The following is a 16453-nucleotide window of genomic DNA, read 5'->3' on the forward strand; positions in this document are numbered from 1 at the left end:
AGCCTCTGTCCGAGGACAGGAGGTGGCTGCACCGTGGCTGTGCCTCCCCCTCCATGGGGCTGCTCCCTGTCCGAGGACAGGAGGTGGCTGCGCCTCCCCCTCCCCGCGGCTGCTCCATCATCTCCAGGGGCTGAGGCACGTCTCCAGCTTGCTCTGATCCTTCTTTGTGATCTTCCTGTCCTCCCAGCGGCCCTGCAGCAGTGTGCGGAAGATCGCCAAATCTGCCCTTCCCTGGCCGGCTTCCAGTTCACTAAATGGGACAGTGAAGCACATAATGAGGTGTGGTCAATTTCTGGACTTCTAAGGGCCCTGGGCATTTCTCCAGCAGCTCGTGGTTTCAGTGAGATGGCCTGAGATGAGTTCTGCCCAGTGGGAACCAAAACTGTGGCATCATTTTGATTTAGTTGGCAGTAGTACAGAAAGTGTTTGCTTTGGCTCCTCTGTAGGGACTGAACACTGGGGCAGGGCTGGGAGTGGGGCTGTGCGCTGCCCTCTGCAGGCCCGTTAAACAGCTGGGAGTACCGTGTGGGGATCAGCTTCGTGTTTCTTCCTGTCTTCCCCCCAGGGGAAGGCAGTCCTTCCATTCCTGGGTGCACAGTCTTATCAGATTTACTCTCAAACATGGCTGTCCCAGTGGCCTCTGGTCTCAGGCTGCTGTCAAGCTCAAGGAATTTCCTGCTCTTCAGAGTTGAGTCCCTTGGCACAGAGTTTCCTGAGAAATTGTCATGTGTGAAGTTTTCCTCTATTTTTAGCCTGGCCCCCTTTAGTCTACTTACTACAACCTCCAAAATAAATGGTCTCCATGGAAAACTGTTTAAACATGGGGTTAAAGGATGCAGATTCCGGTTTTGTGTTTTACAAAATGTGCCTGATCACAATCCAGCTCCATCCTGTGCGCACAATATAAACTTCCTCAGCGCTCTGCTGTTGAGAGAACGCTGGCTCCGCGGAGGCGGGCGTGGGGAGGAAGGCACCTCCAGTGGGGCAGTCTCCCCGCAGTGGCGGGGTGGTGATGGGAGTGGGCTGGTGATGGGGATGTGGGGGACTGGGGAGCTCTCTGTCTCTTCCAGTCAGTGTCGGCCCTGGTGGACAAGTTTAAGAAGAAGGATCAGGTGTTTGACCTTGATGCTGAGGTGGAGGACAGTGACTGCGAGGACTTCCCCAATGGGCCCCTGGAGGATGACTTCGATGCCAATGATGAAGCAGACCAGACTGAAGCTGGGGATCGCACCGAGCTCAGGAGCTGGAAGGAGCCCTGCCAGGTTCAAAGCTGCCAGTAAGGCGCTCAGGGCCTCGGGAAGTGTTCCCATAGCAGTTCTCCCAGACGTCCTGCTGGGACAGTCCGATTTTGTCTCTGTGGTCTGCTAGGCTGGTGTGTCTTGTTACGCAGGCTGAGCCATTCTGACTCACGATGGAATCAATCTGCCTTGGAATACCGGCTCAGCCACTTGCTGGTCATAAGCCTGACATTTCAGGAGTCGATAAGCATGAGACTACGACATAAAAAGCTGGGCTATAGTAGCTCCTTTAGTGGCGGCTGTCATCACCACTTCCATTTTGGTAGCACGGACTGTGCTGCCTTTCAAGCCCCTGGACGTGGTCTGGCTTTTGGCTGAATCACTCCATCTCAGTTGTAGGCAGAAAACAGGCTTATGTATTGATAACTGAGAAAACGTGGGCCCGACCTAAAGGGCAGAGGGGTCTGAGCAGAGTTGGTTATCAGATTGGTAGACTGGGGATGAGCAAAGCAAGGAAAACTGAGGCAGCAGGTAAAATTGAGCATATGAGATTGAGGAGATGGTAGAATTGGTCTCTGATAATTTAGATTTTTGATTACTCTAGTAAGCGTCATAGGAAAATCTGGACTTGCTTTATCTTTATTATGTGTACTTACTAGATTAGGTTATGTTAATTTTGAGTGTGATCTGGAAGCAGGATCCCACAGTCCTGCTGTGTGAGGGCCTCTAACGGTCTTAAATGGGCCTGGGTATACCAGATTCCATGAGACTAGAACAGACAGACCTTCTGATGGCCCTGTGCCCATAGCAGCAGTTTGGCAAGTCGGGTCAGGGACAGCCCAGCTGGTTCAGAGTGGGTGAAACTGTACAAGTTGTCCAGCGTAATTCCCACCAAGGCAAAATTCCTTCAAGAGCCTTACTGAGTGTCCAGGCTGAGAGTGCTTTCTGGACTCACTTTGTTTGCCCGCATGGGGAATGATGAGGTCGACAGTGCCTCTTCAAATCTGAGAAGTCAGGGGGCTGTGTGGACTTCAAGGAAAAATTACCTCTGCCCCCCAGACCCTTTATAAACCGCCTCTCCTGGCGTGTGCTATTACCAACCTGTGGTTTTGTCCCTGTTCCCATCCTGTCTTCCGAGAAGTGAGCACTGGTAGGCAGATTGATGGGATGAGCTCTTTTAATGTCATTTTCAAAGGTCAGGGAAGAGCTGTCACTGTGTAAACAGTGAGGTGGCATCTGGGGAACTGAGGTAGCAGGGTTTTCCTCACTTCCATTGTTATAACCATATAACCCATAGATGGTTATTTTGAACACATCTTGAACAAAAGTCTCCATTTCTCGCCCCAGTTGGACAGAATAAAAGTTTAGACTCCATCCTGCCAAGTGCCTGCGTTAGGGGCACAGGGCTTAGGTTCTAGTCCAGGGTCTCGTCTGCCTTGAAATGCCTGCCCCTGGTCTGGTGCTGGCCTTTCCTGGGAGCTCAGCAAGTGTGTGAACTGAACTAGACCCGACCCTGCCGCGGATGGCTGGGAGATGTGGGGCAAGCGGCCTCATCTTTGGGGTCTTTGTTTTCTCACCTGTAAAGTGAGTGATTGGGACCTGATGATAATATTAATAGTATTGTAGTATCTGATGTTTCCTGAGCTCCTGATTATTCTGATTGTGCCAGATACTCTGCCGGGTTCCTTACCTGCATATTTGACATAATTTATATAATATGTAAAAGTAATGTCTTAATCCTTACAACAACCCTATAGGTCCTGTTACCCCATTTTACAGGTGAGGAAACGGGTTCAGAGAGGGTAAATAAAGGTGGAGCTGGGGAGTTACTCAGCACCCTTGACCAATCTGGCCGTATGTGATGACCTATAGGTGGAAGGCTCCACCCCGGGGCACTAACTCAGGAGTATCTAAGGCCAGGAATGCCTCATAACTTGCCCAGAGCTGCTGGGGCTTGTGCAGTACGCAGGGCTGAAAACACAGTACTGAACTGCAGGGTCTTTAAGAGCTTCTCTAGTTCAAGGTGGGGTGGAGCGATGCCGAATTAGAAACACCAGTGCTTGCAGGAAGCCCTGTGTGACTGGTCCCTGGATGGCAGCCCTTTGACCACTGTGCACGTCGTACATTAGTGAGGAGGTGACCGAGAAAGCGCTTCGTGACCTAGGGCTGCTCAGTTGCCCTCCGTCTTCTGCAGCTGCGGGGCCGTGTACGCTCTCTGATCTCCTGGGTGCGTGCGCTCACTGTGGTTAAAGGCCTCGCCCGTGGTCCAGCCCAGACCACAGCCTGCTCTGTGCTCGAAAGACTGAGGCCTTCTGCTGCATGCTGGCTGAGGTGCTAGGAGACGGTTGAGAGGAAACCTTCAACCTGCAGGTGTTCGTGCAGCACGACTGAGCTGGTGCTAAATTGAAGGAAGGACTGTGGTTGTGGTAGGCTGGGGTGGGGTAGGAGAAATAAACACTTCCTCCAAAGGGGATGAGAGAAGCCTGACAGAGGGGTAGACTGGATCAGGCTGGTTGTTGAGTGGGGGAGTCAGGTGCCTGCCACATAGCACTGTGTTGTATTGAAAGAATTATTAAAAGCCTCCAGGGCCTCATCCAGTTCTGGCCCTCAGAAGAAGTCCGACTCTCAGAAGATAGGAGTCAAGCTCTTTATAGCTTTACCTCTAAGTTCCCAACAAACTGCCAGCTCAGCTGCCAGCATTTTGACAGACGAGGACCTGAGAATTTGAGTGGGGATGCTCCCAAAGCCACCTTCTCTCTTGCCCTGGGAGAAATACAGCAGAGTGCAGTGCAGTTATTACTTAACATAGGAAGGCAGTTACAGACTAGAAGTGGGGATTTTTTAGTGTATTTTAATTTTAAAAATTGTTTTCATTACACCTTAAATGTACAGGTACAGTTTACTGGATAAAATTTTAAAAAAAGATTCCATAGATGAAAGCAAAGTCCTTTTAAAGCTTTTATCTTATACCATAAGGTTTGATATAAAGGGGATTTATAGGTACGGCTCAGTACAGGTGAAAAGGTCGTCATTGTCTTTACCTTTAGAGGGCAGTACAGCAGCGCTAACAGGCTTTCTGACCTGGCAGGGCCTGTGGGTGAAACCTACCCGACACGTTTTAGTTACCTTGCAGAAAGGGCGAAACACCAGTCCAAAACTGCCATGCTGGATGGGCCAGTTAGACCCTTCATACACAGCAAGAAATACAATGTAGATGGTTTAACAGATAGGTTATTGTCCCCCAGTCATGTGGGAGACATAAATTAGTTGTTTTCACTTTCAGTAGGAACTACAGCAGTGTTAGCGGAGCCCTCGTTTATGGGAAGATGGTGAGCAAGAACTGTGACAGTCGTGTCATGTGGCCGGAAGCCTTGTGTGTGGAAAGACCCTGAGGCTGGGCTTCAGGGAATGGTGTCCAGTCCCCAGCTCTGGCATTTTACTAGCCATGTAGTCTTATACAAAAACTCAGTTTCTTTCTGTTTTCTTATCTCTCAAGTGGGTAAACTTGGATTTTATGAAGCACTTTGAAATATCCGAAGTACTTGCATAGATATGATCGTGTTGTTACAAAATGAAGAGAAGCAAAAGCACTGACTGAGTAAACTAAAGGATTACTAGTCATGTGTTTCGGAGAAGGCAATGGCAGCCCACTCCAGTACTGTTGCCCGGAAAATCCCATGGATGGAGGAGCCTGGTAGGCTGCAGTCCATGGGGTCGCTAAGAGTCGGACACGACTAAGCAACTTCACTTTCACTTTTCACTTTCACGCATTGGAGAAGGAAATGGCAACCCACTCCAGTGTTCTTGCCTGGAGAATCCCAGGGACGGGGGAGCCTGGTGGGCTGACGTCTATGGGGTCGCACAGAGTCGGACACGACTGAAGCGACTTAGCAGTAGCAGCAGTGATGTGTTTATGTTGGGCTTACTCTTAGCAGTGTTGCTCATTTTTGGAAAAGTAGTGTCTTCAGCTGGGTTGTATTCTGCTTTATGTGTAAATACACGATTGTATTGTCTACATCGACACACATATGACTGTACATATAAAAATGGATCTTATGCATTGCAGAGACGAAGTGATTCCCCTCGGGGACGGAGACATTTGGACCTTGTGTCCCCTTCTGTCCATGAAACCTGGAGAGTATTCCTACTTTAGCCCCCGTACTATGTCGATGTGGGCTGGCCCGGATCACTGGCGCTTTAGACCTCGACTTAAACGTATGTACTTCTAGACAGAACTGTTAAGAAGAGAAAGTGCAGATACCCAGCCAGTCTGCCTTTCAGCTCAGGATGGGAAAATGCCCATCAGTCTTGTACCTCCCAACAAGCTGTAGGAAATACACAAGATAAGCAGCCTCCTGGTTGGACAGGCAGTTGACCTGGCCCGGGATGAGGGATCAGTTAAGACTGAAGCCTCTAAGTGGGAGGGTCTGGAGGTGCCGAGTGAGTGACTGCATGGGTGCACGCTGCAGCCCCCTGAGGGCTCCGCCAGCACTGTGACTTTTGCATTCTCTCTTTGAAGAGAAGTGATTAATTAGCGTACCTTTTATTGAGTTTTCTCAGCAGAAACAGAGATCGTAAGGATAGATATTGGGTATAAGATTTGCCTTTCCTAGTGCTGCTCCGACGCTCCGATACAAGTGCACTCTCGCGGTCAGTAGGGCTGTCAGGCAGAGTCGCAGGATGGGCAAATGAATGGCCCCGAGAGGCGAGCAGTGCTGACAGGTGACTTCGTTTCTGCAGGTGACACTGCTTCACAATCAGAGCACAGAAAGAAGAGCTCAAAGGACTTTAAAATTGACTTTGACGATGATATTGACTTTGATGTACATTTTCGAAAAACAAAGGTTTGTGCTAGATTTATTATTCTTTGTGCTTTCACAAATTCTTTGCACTCCTCTTCCCCTTTCATCTGTGCTTTTTAAGAATTCATATAAATTTAACTCTTAGAGTAAATGGATAGTTTCATTCTCCCTCAGTCCCTGAAGGAATTGAAAGAGTCCCAGACTCAGTGGCAGAGAGACTCACAATGAATAATGTCTCACAGAATCACTCCTTTACACAGAAAGGGGAAGACTGTTGCAGCTGTATGTATATAGACCATTTTTATTAAAGATGCATAAAAACTACTCTTCTTTTTCTTTAAAATCAATAGGCTGTTACTGTTCTGACCAAGTTCACATTGGAGAACCAGAATTGGAGAGCCACCACCCTTCCTACAGATTTCCAGTATGAGACGGAAAATCTGGTCCAGCTGCATCTCAAACCAGGCACCAGGGTAAAGCTGCTCTTTGGTTCCCTGAGGTCATGCTGTCGTTGCACCCCTTCTTAGCATCAGAGGTATCAGTGGCCAGTAGTGTGACCGTTGGTGCCTCTGAGGAGGAGCGTGTGAGGTGGGACTCGTCTGAGCCCAAGGCAGTTGCCAGGAGATGGCGTGGGGAGGGCAGAGCTGGAGGGTAATGCTGGCAGGACAGATGAAGTGCCTCACCTGCCTCGAACGCCGGACACTCTGGCCTACCTCCTCACGGGCAAGGGGGATGAACAGCGCTTTGTCCAGGTTTTACATGGCGTTGGTTACTCCTTGATTCTTTGATTCTCATTAGAGTTGTGGATTCAGAAGCCAGGTGCTCTCTCCAGCTCTCACAGCCTCCCCACAATCACGCCATACGCTCAAGCCTCCTGTGATGTGCGGGGGGTGCAGCTGCCAGTCCTCGGGCCCCCAGTGCTGCACAGCCTGCCTGCATTCCTTCCATGCCTATTCAGACGAGCGCTCTGGCTGCGCCGGTGTGCACCGCAGTCGCTGTTCGCTTCATTTGCCCGTGGCCCCCGGTGATGCTAAGCAGCAAGCCTGCACTCCTGTTGCCGGGGTAACCAGGCAGTGGGTCGTGCTCAGTCCCTTTTACCCGGACCCTCTGCTCATTTGCATTCCTGGTTGTTTTCATCTTTGCTGTCAAGTCTACAAACAGTTGATAGTTTCCTCTGCCTTATTTTACCTGTCTCTCCACAAGTCTTAATGATACATATACAGTTCCCTGAATTCACTCATATTGCACATTCTGTTCTTATAATTTAACACTGGTCATTTTCTTTCTAATCAGTACTGTTCAGTTAACAGAAATGCTCTTAAAAATGTGGAAAGAATGAATATGTTATATGTCAGTTAAACCTCAATTTAAAATAATGCAGAAGGAGAGACAGTCGCAGTAGCAGAAGCAGCCACGGCCACAGTCAGTGTCAGACACGCAGCTGTTTGCTCGAGTCAGAAACCAGAGCCCTGAGGTGGAGGGGCAGAGCCAGGCTGCTGGGGGGCGGAAGGAAGACAGCGAGACACCCCACCAAACTGACCCAGCCTCAGCCGCTTTCCTAGCCACAAGCCACAAGCCACCTCCTCCTCTCTCAAGCCATATGAACATTGAAGGGTGTGGCTTAGGTGGTAATTTGCATTTTCAGATGTGAAAATGGTTAAAACAAGGTCATTGCATCACTGCACTCCAGGAATTGTCTTTTTTGTATTTTGTGTGTTTTTTCCCATCATTGTTTCTTAGAGAGGAAAGAATTCTTGCTTCTGATTATCCACAGGAACAAATTTCCCTTCATGTTTATCAGGGCAGGCAGGCAGAAGCCCAGGATTCCTCACCTCTTCTTTCCAGGAGAGCAACACTAGAAAAGTGACTATTAAATAGCAGAAAGTAGACACCAAATGATTATTAAGCAAAGACCCAATCTGGATAAAGACTATACAGGTCAACCACCCATTCTCTTTAATATCTTAAAGAGCGATGTTAATAGCAGCCAGTGAATACATGAGGGGTCTCACATACCCTTCCTGAAACATTTCTAATAGACTATGGACAATTTAGAGTGTGTCGAGAGTATTCCACACAGGGAGGGATTTAGAAATCATCATATGAAGAAAAGTGGGAGAAAGTGGGTAATTCTTAATAAAAATCTGTTGTTTATTTTTGGATTTGTATTATAAAAACATTGAGGTTTGGGGGCTACTTTTGGAGTATATAATTATATTATGTTATACTGAAATATTCAGTGTGCTTCTGTAAACTGTACACACCTTTAATCTCATGTCCTCCACCCCAGAGACACACCCTAGATGAAGATCAGTGCCCTAAAGGCCTGAAAATCTGGAGGGCTGTGGTGGACAGGCACTCCCAGGAGAGGAGGCAGACTTGTTCTGTGAGACCCCTCGAAGGTGGTTCTTGGCCCTTGGGTGTGGTGCAGAAAGGAGGGCTGCTGGGGAGCAGTCACGGCCCAGGAGTGGGACTGGCTGCCTGAGAGTTACAACAGGGAGTGAGTGAGCTGTCAAAACTAGTCAATAAGCAGCCTCAAGTAGACTTCGTTTCAGATAGGCGTAGGTGGTTTTGTTTTTAGTGAAGGAACATGTTTTCAAATAAATTTGTGGGCAGACCTAATTGTGGCTTGGCTGCTTCTGCGTCTTTGGGATAGCTGGCAGCTAGGAGCCCCGCTGCCCTGGGCTTTCTCTAGAGTGGAGTTGGGCGGTGAGTTAGAAGTGGACTGGGTGAGGTGATTTTCCAGGACCCTAATGCTCTGGGATGTGCATTGTTGGAACTAAGGTCATCTCCCCAGCCTAGTCTGCTGCTACTGTTAAGTCGCTTCAGTCGTGTCCGACTCTGCGATCCCATAGACGGAAGCCCACCAGGCTCCCCCGTCCCTGGGATTCTCCAGGCAAGAGTACTGGAGTGGGTTTCCATTTCCTTCTCCAATGCATGAAAGTGAAAAGTGAAAGGGAGGTCTCTCAGTCGTGTCCGACTCTTAGCGACCCCATGGACTGCAGCCTACCAGGCTCCTCCGTCCATGGGATTTTCCAGGCAAGAGTACTGGAGTGGGGTGCCATTGCCTTCTCCGAAGGCTAGCCTAGTCTACTAGCTGCTTTTCTAGAAATTGCTCTCTGAAGCTGTACTTTGCTCCATTCAGTTACTGAAGGTGGCCCAAGGTCAGAAGGCAGGGACCGAGCATTGTGAAGAAATTGGAAACTACGATTACAACAACCCTAACGACACCTCCAACTTCTGCCCTGGGTTACAGGTAAGCAGGGGCAAGCATTCTGTCCTCTTTTCGGCAGGGTCTCTGCCTCCCTTGTCTTTTCCTGTAGGCAGAAGGCTGCAGGACATTCTGATCCGGTAGGGGTCTGTGTGTGCTTGCCCTGCCCCAAGCTTCAGAACTGAGCAGAGCCGGGGAGCAGCCGGACCTCGGCCTGCCTCACGCTGAGCTCTGCACGCAGGAGAAAAGCGGACATAGTCCAGTCAACGTGTGGATGGAGTGTTCATCCTGTACAAAGCACTTAGCTTGGCTATTTTCAGATTTCAAAGGAAAAGAAACGCTCTTCCCACTCAGGAACTAAAGTTTTGGGTGGGGAGACAAAACGCATAGACGTGTGATGCCAGTGTGTTCTAACGGGGAAAAGGTATATGGAGTGGATCTCAGGAGACCACGTTATAGCCCTGATTGTGGTTCACACATTGTGAACTTGTACAAACTGCTCCCCCGCTTTAGATCTTGCTTAGACTAGATAATCTCAGAATCCCTTCTGTGACTCTGTGAATGAGATAGCCTGACAGAGGGGGAGATATTAGATCCCATGTGTTCCTGAGAATGAGGAGAGGAGAAAGAATAGGAAGAACAGTTTATTTACTGTACTTTCTTTCTTGGAAGAGAGTTAGCTTTTTATATTATATTTTTATTTATAGTTTTTTATATTATATTTATTATATTTTATATTATTTTTTATATTTTTATTTATATATTACTTTTTATTTATATTTTAGTGAAAATCTAGTTGGCCACTTGACCAGTGCTCCTCAAACTTAGTGTACGTAAGAATCACTGGGAGAGCCTATTAAAAAACCACCTCCTAGGCCCCACCCAGAGATCTGGTCTGTTTCTGCTGGGCTCAGTCCAAGAATGTCTTTGTCACCAGCTCCCAGCAGGACCCCTGCCGCTGGCCAGCTGGCAGGTCACGTCTCTGGGGTTTCAGGAATGCTTTCTGTAAAAGGAGATCCTAAACTGTTTAGAGACAAAGGACGCTGTGGTGATGACCGTGTTCCTTTGAACTCTCACTGCAGAGGTCTTAGTTAACAGATGCCTCCCTAGTACCGTCTTTGCACAACAGGAAGATGACTAGAGGACCTCGAAGCCCATGACCTCTCAGGTGCTCTGTTCTTGCTGGGTATGGGATCTGTTGCAAAGCTGTTTCTGAGCCCCTCACACAGCTCTGCCTAACTTGAAGAGCTATTTCCTTGCCCAGGCCGCTGACAGCGATTATGAAGAGTCTGATGACTTATTTGAGGGACCAGGTGGAACCCTTGGCCATTCTGACCATCCACCTGCGACCACACAAGACAGCAACGAGGCATCTGAGGCCCACGGGTTGGACATCACCACTTACAGGGAGTCAAATCTGGTAGCTGAGCCTCAGAAGGTAAAGACGAAGCCAGGAGTTACAGCCGATGTTTGCCTGAGAGCTGCTTAATTTGCCTCTTATATGAGAATCGTATTAGTCTGAGCTTGATTTTTTTTTTTTTTTTTCCTTCTTGACTTTAACCCGTTACTCTCTAAGTGGCTGATTCTTAAATAAGGCTGTAGAGAATGGGCTGATACCGATTATGTTTGTGTGGAACCAGCCATCTCTCCAAAGATTGTGGTAAACCATATGACTAGGGACAAGCCTGCTGTGCACGCGCAGTACGCGAGTGAAGCCTGCAGAAAGAGAAGTGGGCTGGGTAAGGGCAGGTGTAGCTTTGGAAAATCTAGACCAGATTCAACTCATATAAAGTTAACATGTATCAAGCATCTATTCCATACCAAAATGGCAGGCTTGGTGCTTTTATATATATTTGATTCACTTTTCTCTTTTACACTGCAATTCCAGGGTACCCTTAATGAAGACTGTACTTGATCAAAAAGAAATTATCAGTAGATTGAAATGAGGGACTCTATTTTAATACGTCCAAAGAAAGCTCAAACTTGGTAGTGTAAACTAGGTTTATTCATTATTTCATCTCCAGACTTTTTCAAAGAGCTGATGGTAAATGCTTCTTCTGCTTAGTTTTACTTGTCACATACCGTTCTCAGGTAAATAAAATTGAAATTCAGTATGCCAAGACTGCCAAAAAGATGGACATGAAGAAGCTGAAGCAGAGCATGTGGAGTCTGCTGACGGAGACCCCCAAGCAGGCAGATGCAGAGGTAACGGGTTCCTCTCTCTGGTGCTCGGCACCGAGGCGGGCGCGGCTCGTGTCTGTGCGCCAGCATCAGTAGCGCCAACCTGAAAAGCAGTTGTTCAGCAATACAAGGACGACATCAGACCTCCAAAACGGAAGTGGACCAAGTGTGTGAACCGGCGGGTCACACGGAAGGTGGTACAGATGGATCTTTTTTCTTCCAAATGCACCAAAGAAATTGTTTCGGTTTCATTCCAATGCAGGCTTTCCTTTTTCGAGTTCCAGCTTCATAGGTTTACGTTGCTGTCAAAAAGTAAACTGGGCCCATTCTGATCCTGGAGTGTCCTTTCCTCTGTCAGGTAAACCACAGTGAGGATGGAGAAGCAGGACCCCTTGAGGAGGGGCCTGACAAGAAACTCAGCAGTCTCACAAAGGACCTGCAGAAGAGGTGTGTGCGTGCCGCAGACAGCCCTGCCCCCCGCCTCAGCACTCCTCACCCCTGCCCTCCTCACCCCTCCCCTCCTCACCCCTCCCGCTCCTCCCCAAGTTGTTGGTGTAACAGAGCCCCCCTCCACACAGGACATGCCATTTTCACACTTCTTGCATTTTTTCCATTCCTTCTCTGCATTGATAAATGAGTTAAGGTAGCCCACCTTTAAAAAAGGCATTTTTCTGTACCAGTGGCTGGAATAGAACAGGAAATATTTCCAAATAAGAAACTGGAAAAACCTGCTTCTAAAAGGCATCTGAAATATTTCTTTGTTTCCCATTAGTTTATTCACTAGGCATGTGTATTCATACTTGATGAAAGCGCCTTTGTTCCTGGAGTTGCAGTGACAGCTAAATACTTCCTGGCCTTTCTCTTTCACAGCCTGCCTCCCCTTATGGCTCAGAACCTCTCCATACCTCTGGCCTTTGCGTGCCTCCTACATTTAGCCAATGAGAAGGTAGGTAGACCTGGTAAGCATGGACTATTACAGTCTGCCTACAGGAGCTTTTTATGGGATAACTTAAGTGCAGTGACTTACATAGTACCTACCTTCAACCCAGAGCATTAACCAGATACTGAAAAATTGCTGAGAAAAAAGGCCAACATGTATGAGTAGAGATGAAAATTATGAGGAGGATCCCAGTGGGAAAATTTTAGATGTTGAAGTTGTGATCTGTCGGTTCTCAACTTGAAAACACGTAAGGTGCTTTTACATCACTGGGCGTCAAAGGCCAGATCCTTCCAGTGTGAAAGTCAGGACAGGTGGGCACCGTGGTGGAGAAAAGGGGAGCGAGGAGGCAGCAAGGAGACAGACGCTGAAGGAGAGCTGACTGAGCGGAGTGGCCATGGGGCAGTCACTGCGGAGCTGGCCGGACCTGTCTTCCCAGTGGACGCTTCCAGGAGGCAGGCGCCCCAGCGAAGCAGCCGGCAAGCCCGGGCACTTGGTGCTGCCTGAAGCGTGGTGTCCTCTCGTGTGCCCAGGACACAGCTGGGCTGTAGCACAAGCCGCAATCTTCGCCAGGGCTGGAGCTAGACGCCTTCATGGTGTCACTGCCAGCTTCCCTCGTGGACGTCGGTGCTGTGGGCTCCCCCTTGGGTGTGTTCTCCCAGCCCAGCCAGGCCCCCGAAACACAGTGCCACCCCCGAAGCTCAGAAGCACCCTGAGTCCAGATTCTGAAGGTGTGAGCGACTCCACCACTGAGCCAGCTGGAGGGTCAGCGCTGGCTAGGGCCTCGTGTCTGCTTGAGAGCGATCCTTCATTACCCTCCCTCGACTCCCAGGCGGCCGGGGCCGGGCAGACAGTGCTGGGAAGCGCGAGCGACTGCAGGCTTCACTGGGTCCGCATGCTCTGCCACCGCTTCGCCCGCAGCAGCAGAGACAGCTTTGCTTGCTTTGCTATGATCAGATTTCTCCAAGGGGCCCTGGAGTGCTCAGCATTGGAAGAATCAGGAGGTGTTCCCAGACCAGCACCTGCTGGGCTGGCCTTTGGACTGTTTGAGGAGATCTCACTGGCAGCACTGGCTGACAGCTACCAGATAATCCCCAGGGATCCACGGTGACTCAGAGCTTAAGCGCCACCAAGACAGGTCTCACACCTTGTGCCAGAGCATGGCGCTGGTGCGGTCCGCCTCCTCCCAGCCTCTCATCCCATCTGGGCTCCTCACCAGCCCCTGGTCACGAGCTGCCCCTCGGCCGTCATGGGGGAGGCGAGGTGTGTGCTCTCCATCTTTCGCAGGGGAAGGTGTGCCTGGAAAGGGGTGTGTGGTCCGGGTACAGTTAGGCCTCCGTGTGCCAAGGGGCTGCTGACAGCTGTTTAGCCCTGGGGGGACAGCTGCCTAGGGTTGGTGGAGGATCCATGAGGTGGGAGGGTCCAAGAGGAAGTGGGAGGCAGAAAAAGGCCTGTGCAGAGATGGGAGAGAGAGAGCGGTGTCAGGGCATCACCCAGGGGGAGGTTTCGGGCAGGGCAGGAAGGCCACGCATGGATGGGGCTGACGTGCCTGTGCCGTGGCCCCTGGTGGGCTCCCTGTCACTTCCCCCAGTCTCCCAGCTCAGCCGTTGGTCCTTTACAGAGATTGTCGCAGGAGCCAGGCTTGCATTTTGCTTTCCTTCCAGCAGTCGACAGAGCTTTGGAGCCAGCTTTTTCATGCAGGTTACAGTCGCTGTTGACAGTGTCACTTATAAGCACGGGGACAAGCCTGGTTCTTTGTGGTTACCACCTTGTTACCTCCAAGTTTGGTTTCTGGTTCCTGTATCTTCTGTGTACTAGCGTTCACCTGTGTTTGATCTTCCTTCAGAATCTGAAGCTGGAAGGAACCAAGGATCTTTCGGATGTTCTGGTGTGGCAGGAGGACTGAGCTCGTGGGGCGCTCCTCACTCCCAGTGACCAGGATGCCCACACTTGGGGCTGAGATGCCAGGCGTTCGAGGCGAGGCTGCCGTGGCTGCCTTCTCCCAGCGCACCTTCTCCCCTTCACTGTCTGAGAACCAGCTCCCTGACCAACTCTGTCCTTGATCGAAATTTTCTGTTCTGTGGTGACCACCTAGGAGGGAAGAGAGGGCAAGGATACCGTCCCTGATTACGGGAACAGTGTCCACTCTTCGTACCCATGTAGTTTGTGTCCTCCATTGCTCTGTTCTCCGTACTTTATTCTTGTAGAAAGGAATTCCCCAGTAGGACTTGTCCTTTAATAGCTACCAAAACCTTGTATATAAAGCATATATACACCATATATATGCTCATGAATGTGTATATAAGCTTAAAAATAAAATCCTTTGATAATTTGTTTTACAAACTAGCTGAATGCCCACTACATAAGTATCAGACCTGGTTTTAACACTTGTTTGGTATCAGGCAGGAAATCCTTAAGGGCTGAGGTGATCTGTCTTGTAGAATAGGGGTTTCAAGATTGGGTCCATTGAGGGGCTTCCCTGGGGGTCCAGTGGTTAAGAATCCACCTTGCAGCGTAAGGGACACTGGTTCAATTCCTGGTCCGGGAAGATCCCACATGCCGCGGGGCACTAAGCCTGTGCACCACAGCTGCTGAGCTCCCAACCACAGCTGACGCCCGCACACCCAGAGCCATGCTCCACAATGAGAAGCCGGGCACTGCAGTGACGAGTAGCCCCTGATTGCTGCAACTAGAGAAAAACCCAGTCCATCAACAAAGACCAGCACAGCCACAAGTAAAACAGATTTGCTTTAAAAAAAAAGAGAAAAGATTGGTTCTCTTGGGCCTGTAGTTCTGCTAGAGGGTGATAAGAGTAAAAATTTCCAACATTTACTAAGTGACTACTAAGTACTTTCTGTGGCTGACTTTTCAGCCTTTTCAGAATCCCCTGTGAGGAACATCCTGTTAAGTATTATCCCTCCCACTTTACAGAGGAGAGACAGGTACACGAAGAGAAAGTAACGCACGTGGGAGAAGACGGCCAACTGCCGAGACCTTGGCCTTGAACCAGGAAGTCTGCTTTTAGATCTTTATTATTAGCTACTATGCTCCACGTGCTCATGTCACAGGCTCCATACTTGGAGATGTTGATCCAAATACTTGTATCCTTGGCAGGTCCTGGGTCTCTGCCAGAGCACCCTGTCACCATCCATGGGGTAAATAGCTTGGATGTTCGGTCAGAAGCAGTGAAGGATGTGCCTGGTGATTACTCCTGATAATAACTTGCTCCTAAACCCCAAAGCACACAAAACAAAAACCAGTCCCGGGATTTTCCTGGCAGTCCTGTGGTTAAGACTTCACCTTCTAATGCAGAGGGTGTAGGTTTGATCCCTGGTCGGGGAGCTGAGATCCCACATGCCTCATAACCAAGAAACCAAAACAAGATAGAAACAATATTGTTAACAAATTCAGTAAAGACTTTAAAAACGGTCCACATAAAAAATCTTAAGCCAATCCCGTCTCCCGAGGAATGTACTTTCCAAATTGTGTCCAAGATACCACCCAGGCTGCCGAATGGAGAGGTTTAGACCCATGGACGTGCTTCAGGAGGAAAAGCAGTGCTGAGTGAGAATCCACACCCCGTCCTGGGCCGAAGCCGCAGCACCTCTCTCCAGGTCTGGGGAGCGCCCGTCCTCTTGCTGCGATCGCCAGCCAAGCCCCTCCTCTGTCCAGCACACATCTCTGTCATGGGGCCTGGCCAGGGCCTGTCGTTCAGTTGCTAAGTTGTGTCCGACTCTGCAACCCCATGGATTGCAGCAGGACAAGCCTCCCTGTCCCTCACAGAGTTTGCCCAAGTTCATGTCCGTTGAATTGGTCTGCCAATAAAACTGGCAGGGGTGGTAACAGCTTCTTCAATGAATTCCTTTTCTCTCCATCCTGCTTCTTGCAAGCTTCTCCCCCTCCTTCACATGGTTGCTGTGCCAGGATTCATTTGGCCACTGGAGTTACTCTTCATGTGGGTTTCTCCCCCATGCAGGCTAATACACTGTTTTTCTTTGTTAATGTGTTTTTTTGTTAAAAAAAAAAAATCTCAGATCAAAAGAGCTGATGGGAAAGTTGGGCAACTGCATATAGAAATAAAAGC

General features: G+C 49.4%; 1 protein-coding gene across 1 annotated transcript in view; it reads left to right on the top strand.

The window, feature by feature from the left end:
• The window catches only part of NCAPH (non-SMC condensin I complex subunit H), a 33535-nt gene extending 18820 nt beyond the window's left edge, over positions 1-14715 (top strand). The window contains exons 8-18 of the mRNA XM_027554573.1: positions 188-279; positions 1071-1276; positions 5305-5453; positions 5979-6082; positions 6391-6513; positions 9186-9296; positions 10516-10689; positions 11343-11456; positions 11791-11879; positions 12303-12378; positions 14216-14715. Coding sequence (XP_027410374.1) covers positions 188-279; positions 1071-1276; positions 5305-5453; positions 5979-6082; positions 6391-6513; positions 9186-9296; positions 10516-10689; positions 11343-11456; positions 11791-11879; positions 12303-12378; positions 14216-14275 — 1298 coding nt within the window. The 3' untranslated portion in view covers positions 14276-14715. The remainder of the gene's footprint in view (positions 1-187; positions 280-1070; positions 1277-5304; positions 5454-5978; positions 6083-6390; positions 6514-9185; positions 9297-10515; positions 10690-11342; positions 11457-11790; positions 11880-12302; positions 12379-14215) is intronic.
• Positions 14716-16453: the final 1738 nt, after the last annotated feature.

The sequence above is a fragment of the Bos indicus x Bos taurus genome, chromosome 11 (genome assembly GCF_003369695.1).
Source record: "Bos indicus x Bos taurus breed Angus x Brahman F1 hybrid chromosome 11, Bos_hybrid_MaternalHap_v2.0, whole genome shotgun sequence".
In the NCBI taxonomy this organism is placed as follows: Eukaryota; Metazoa; Chordata; class Mammalia; order Artiodactyla; family Bovidae; genus Bos; species Bos indicus x Bos taurus.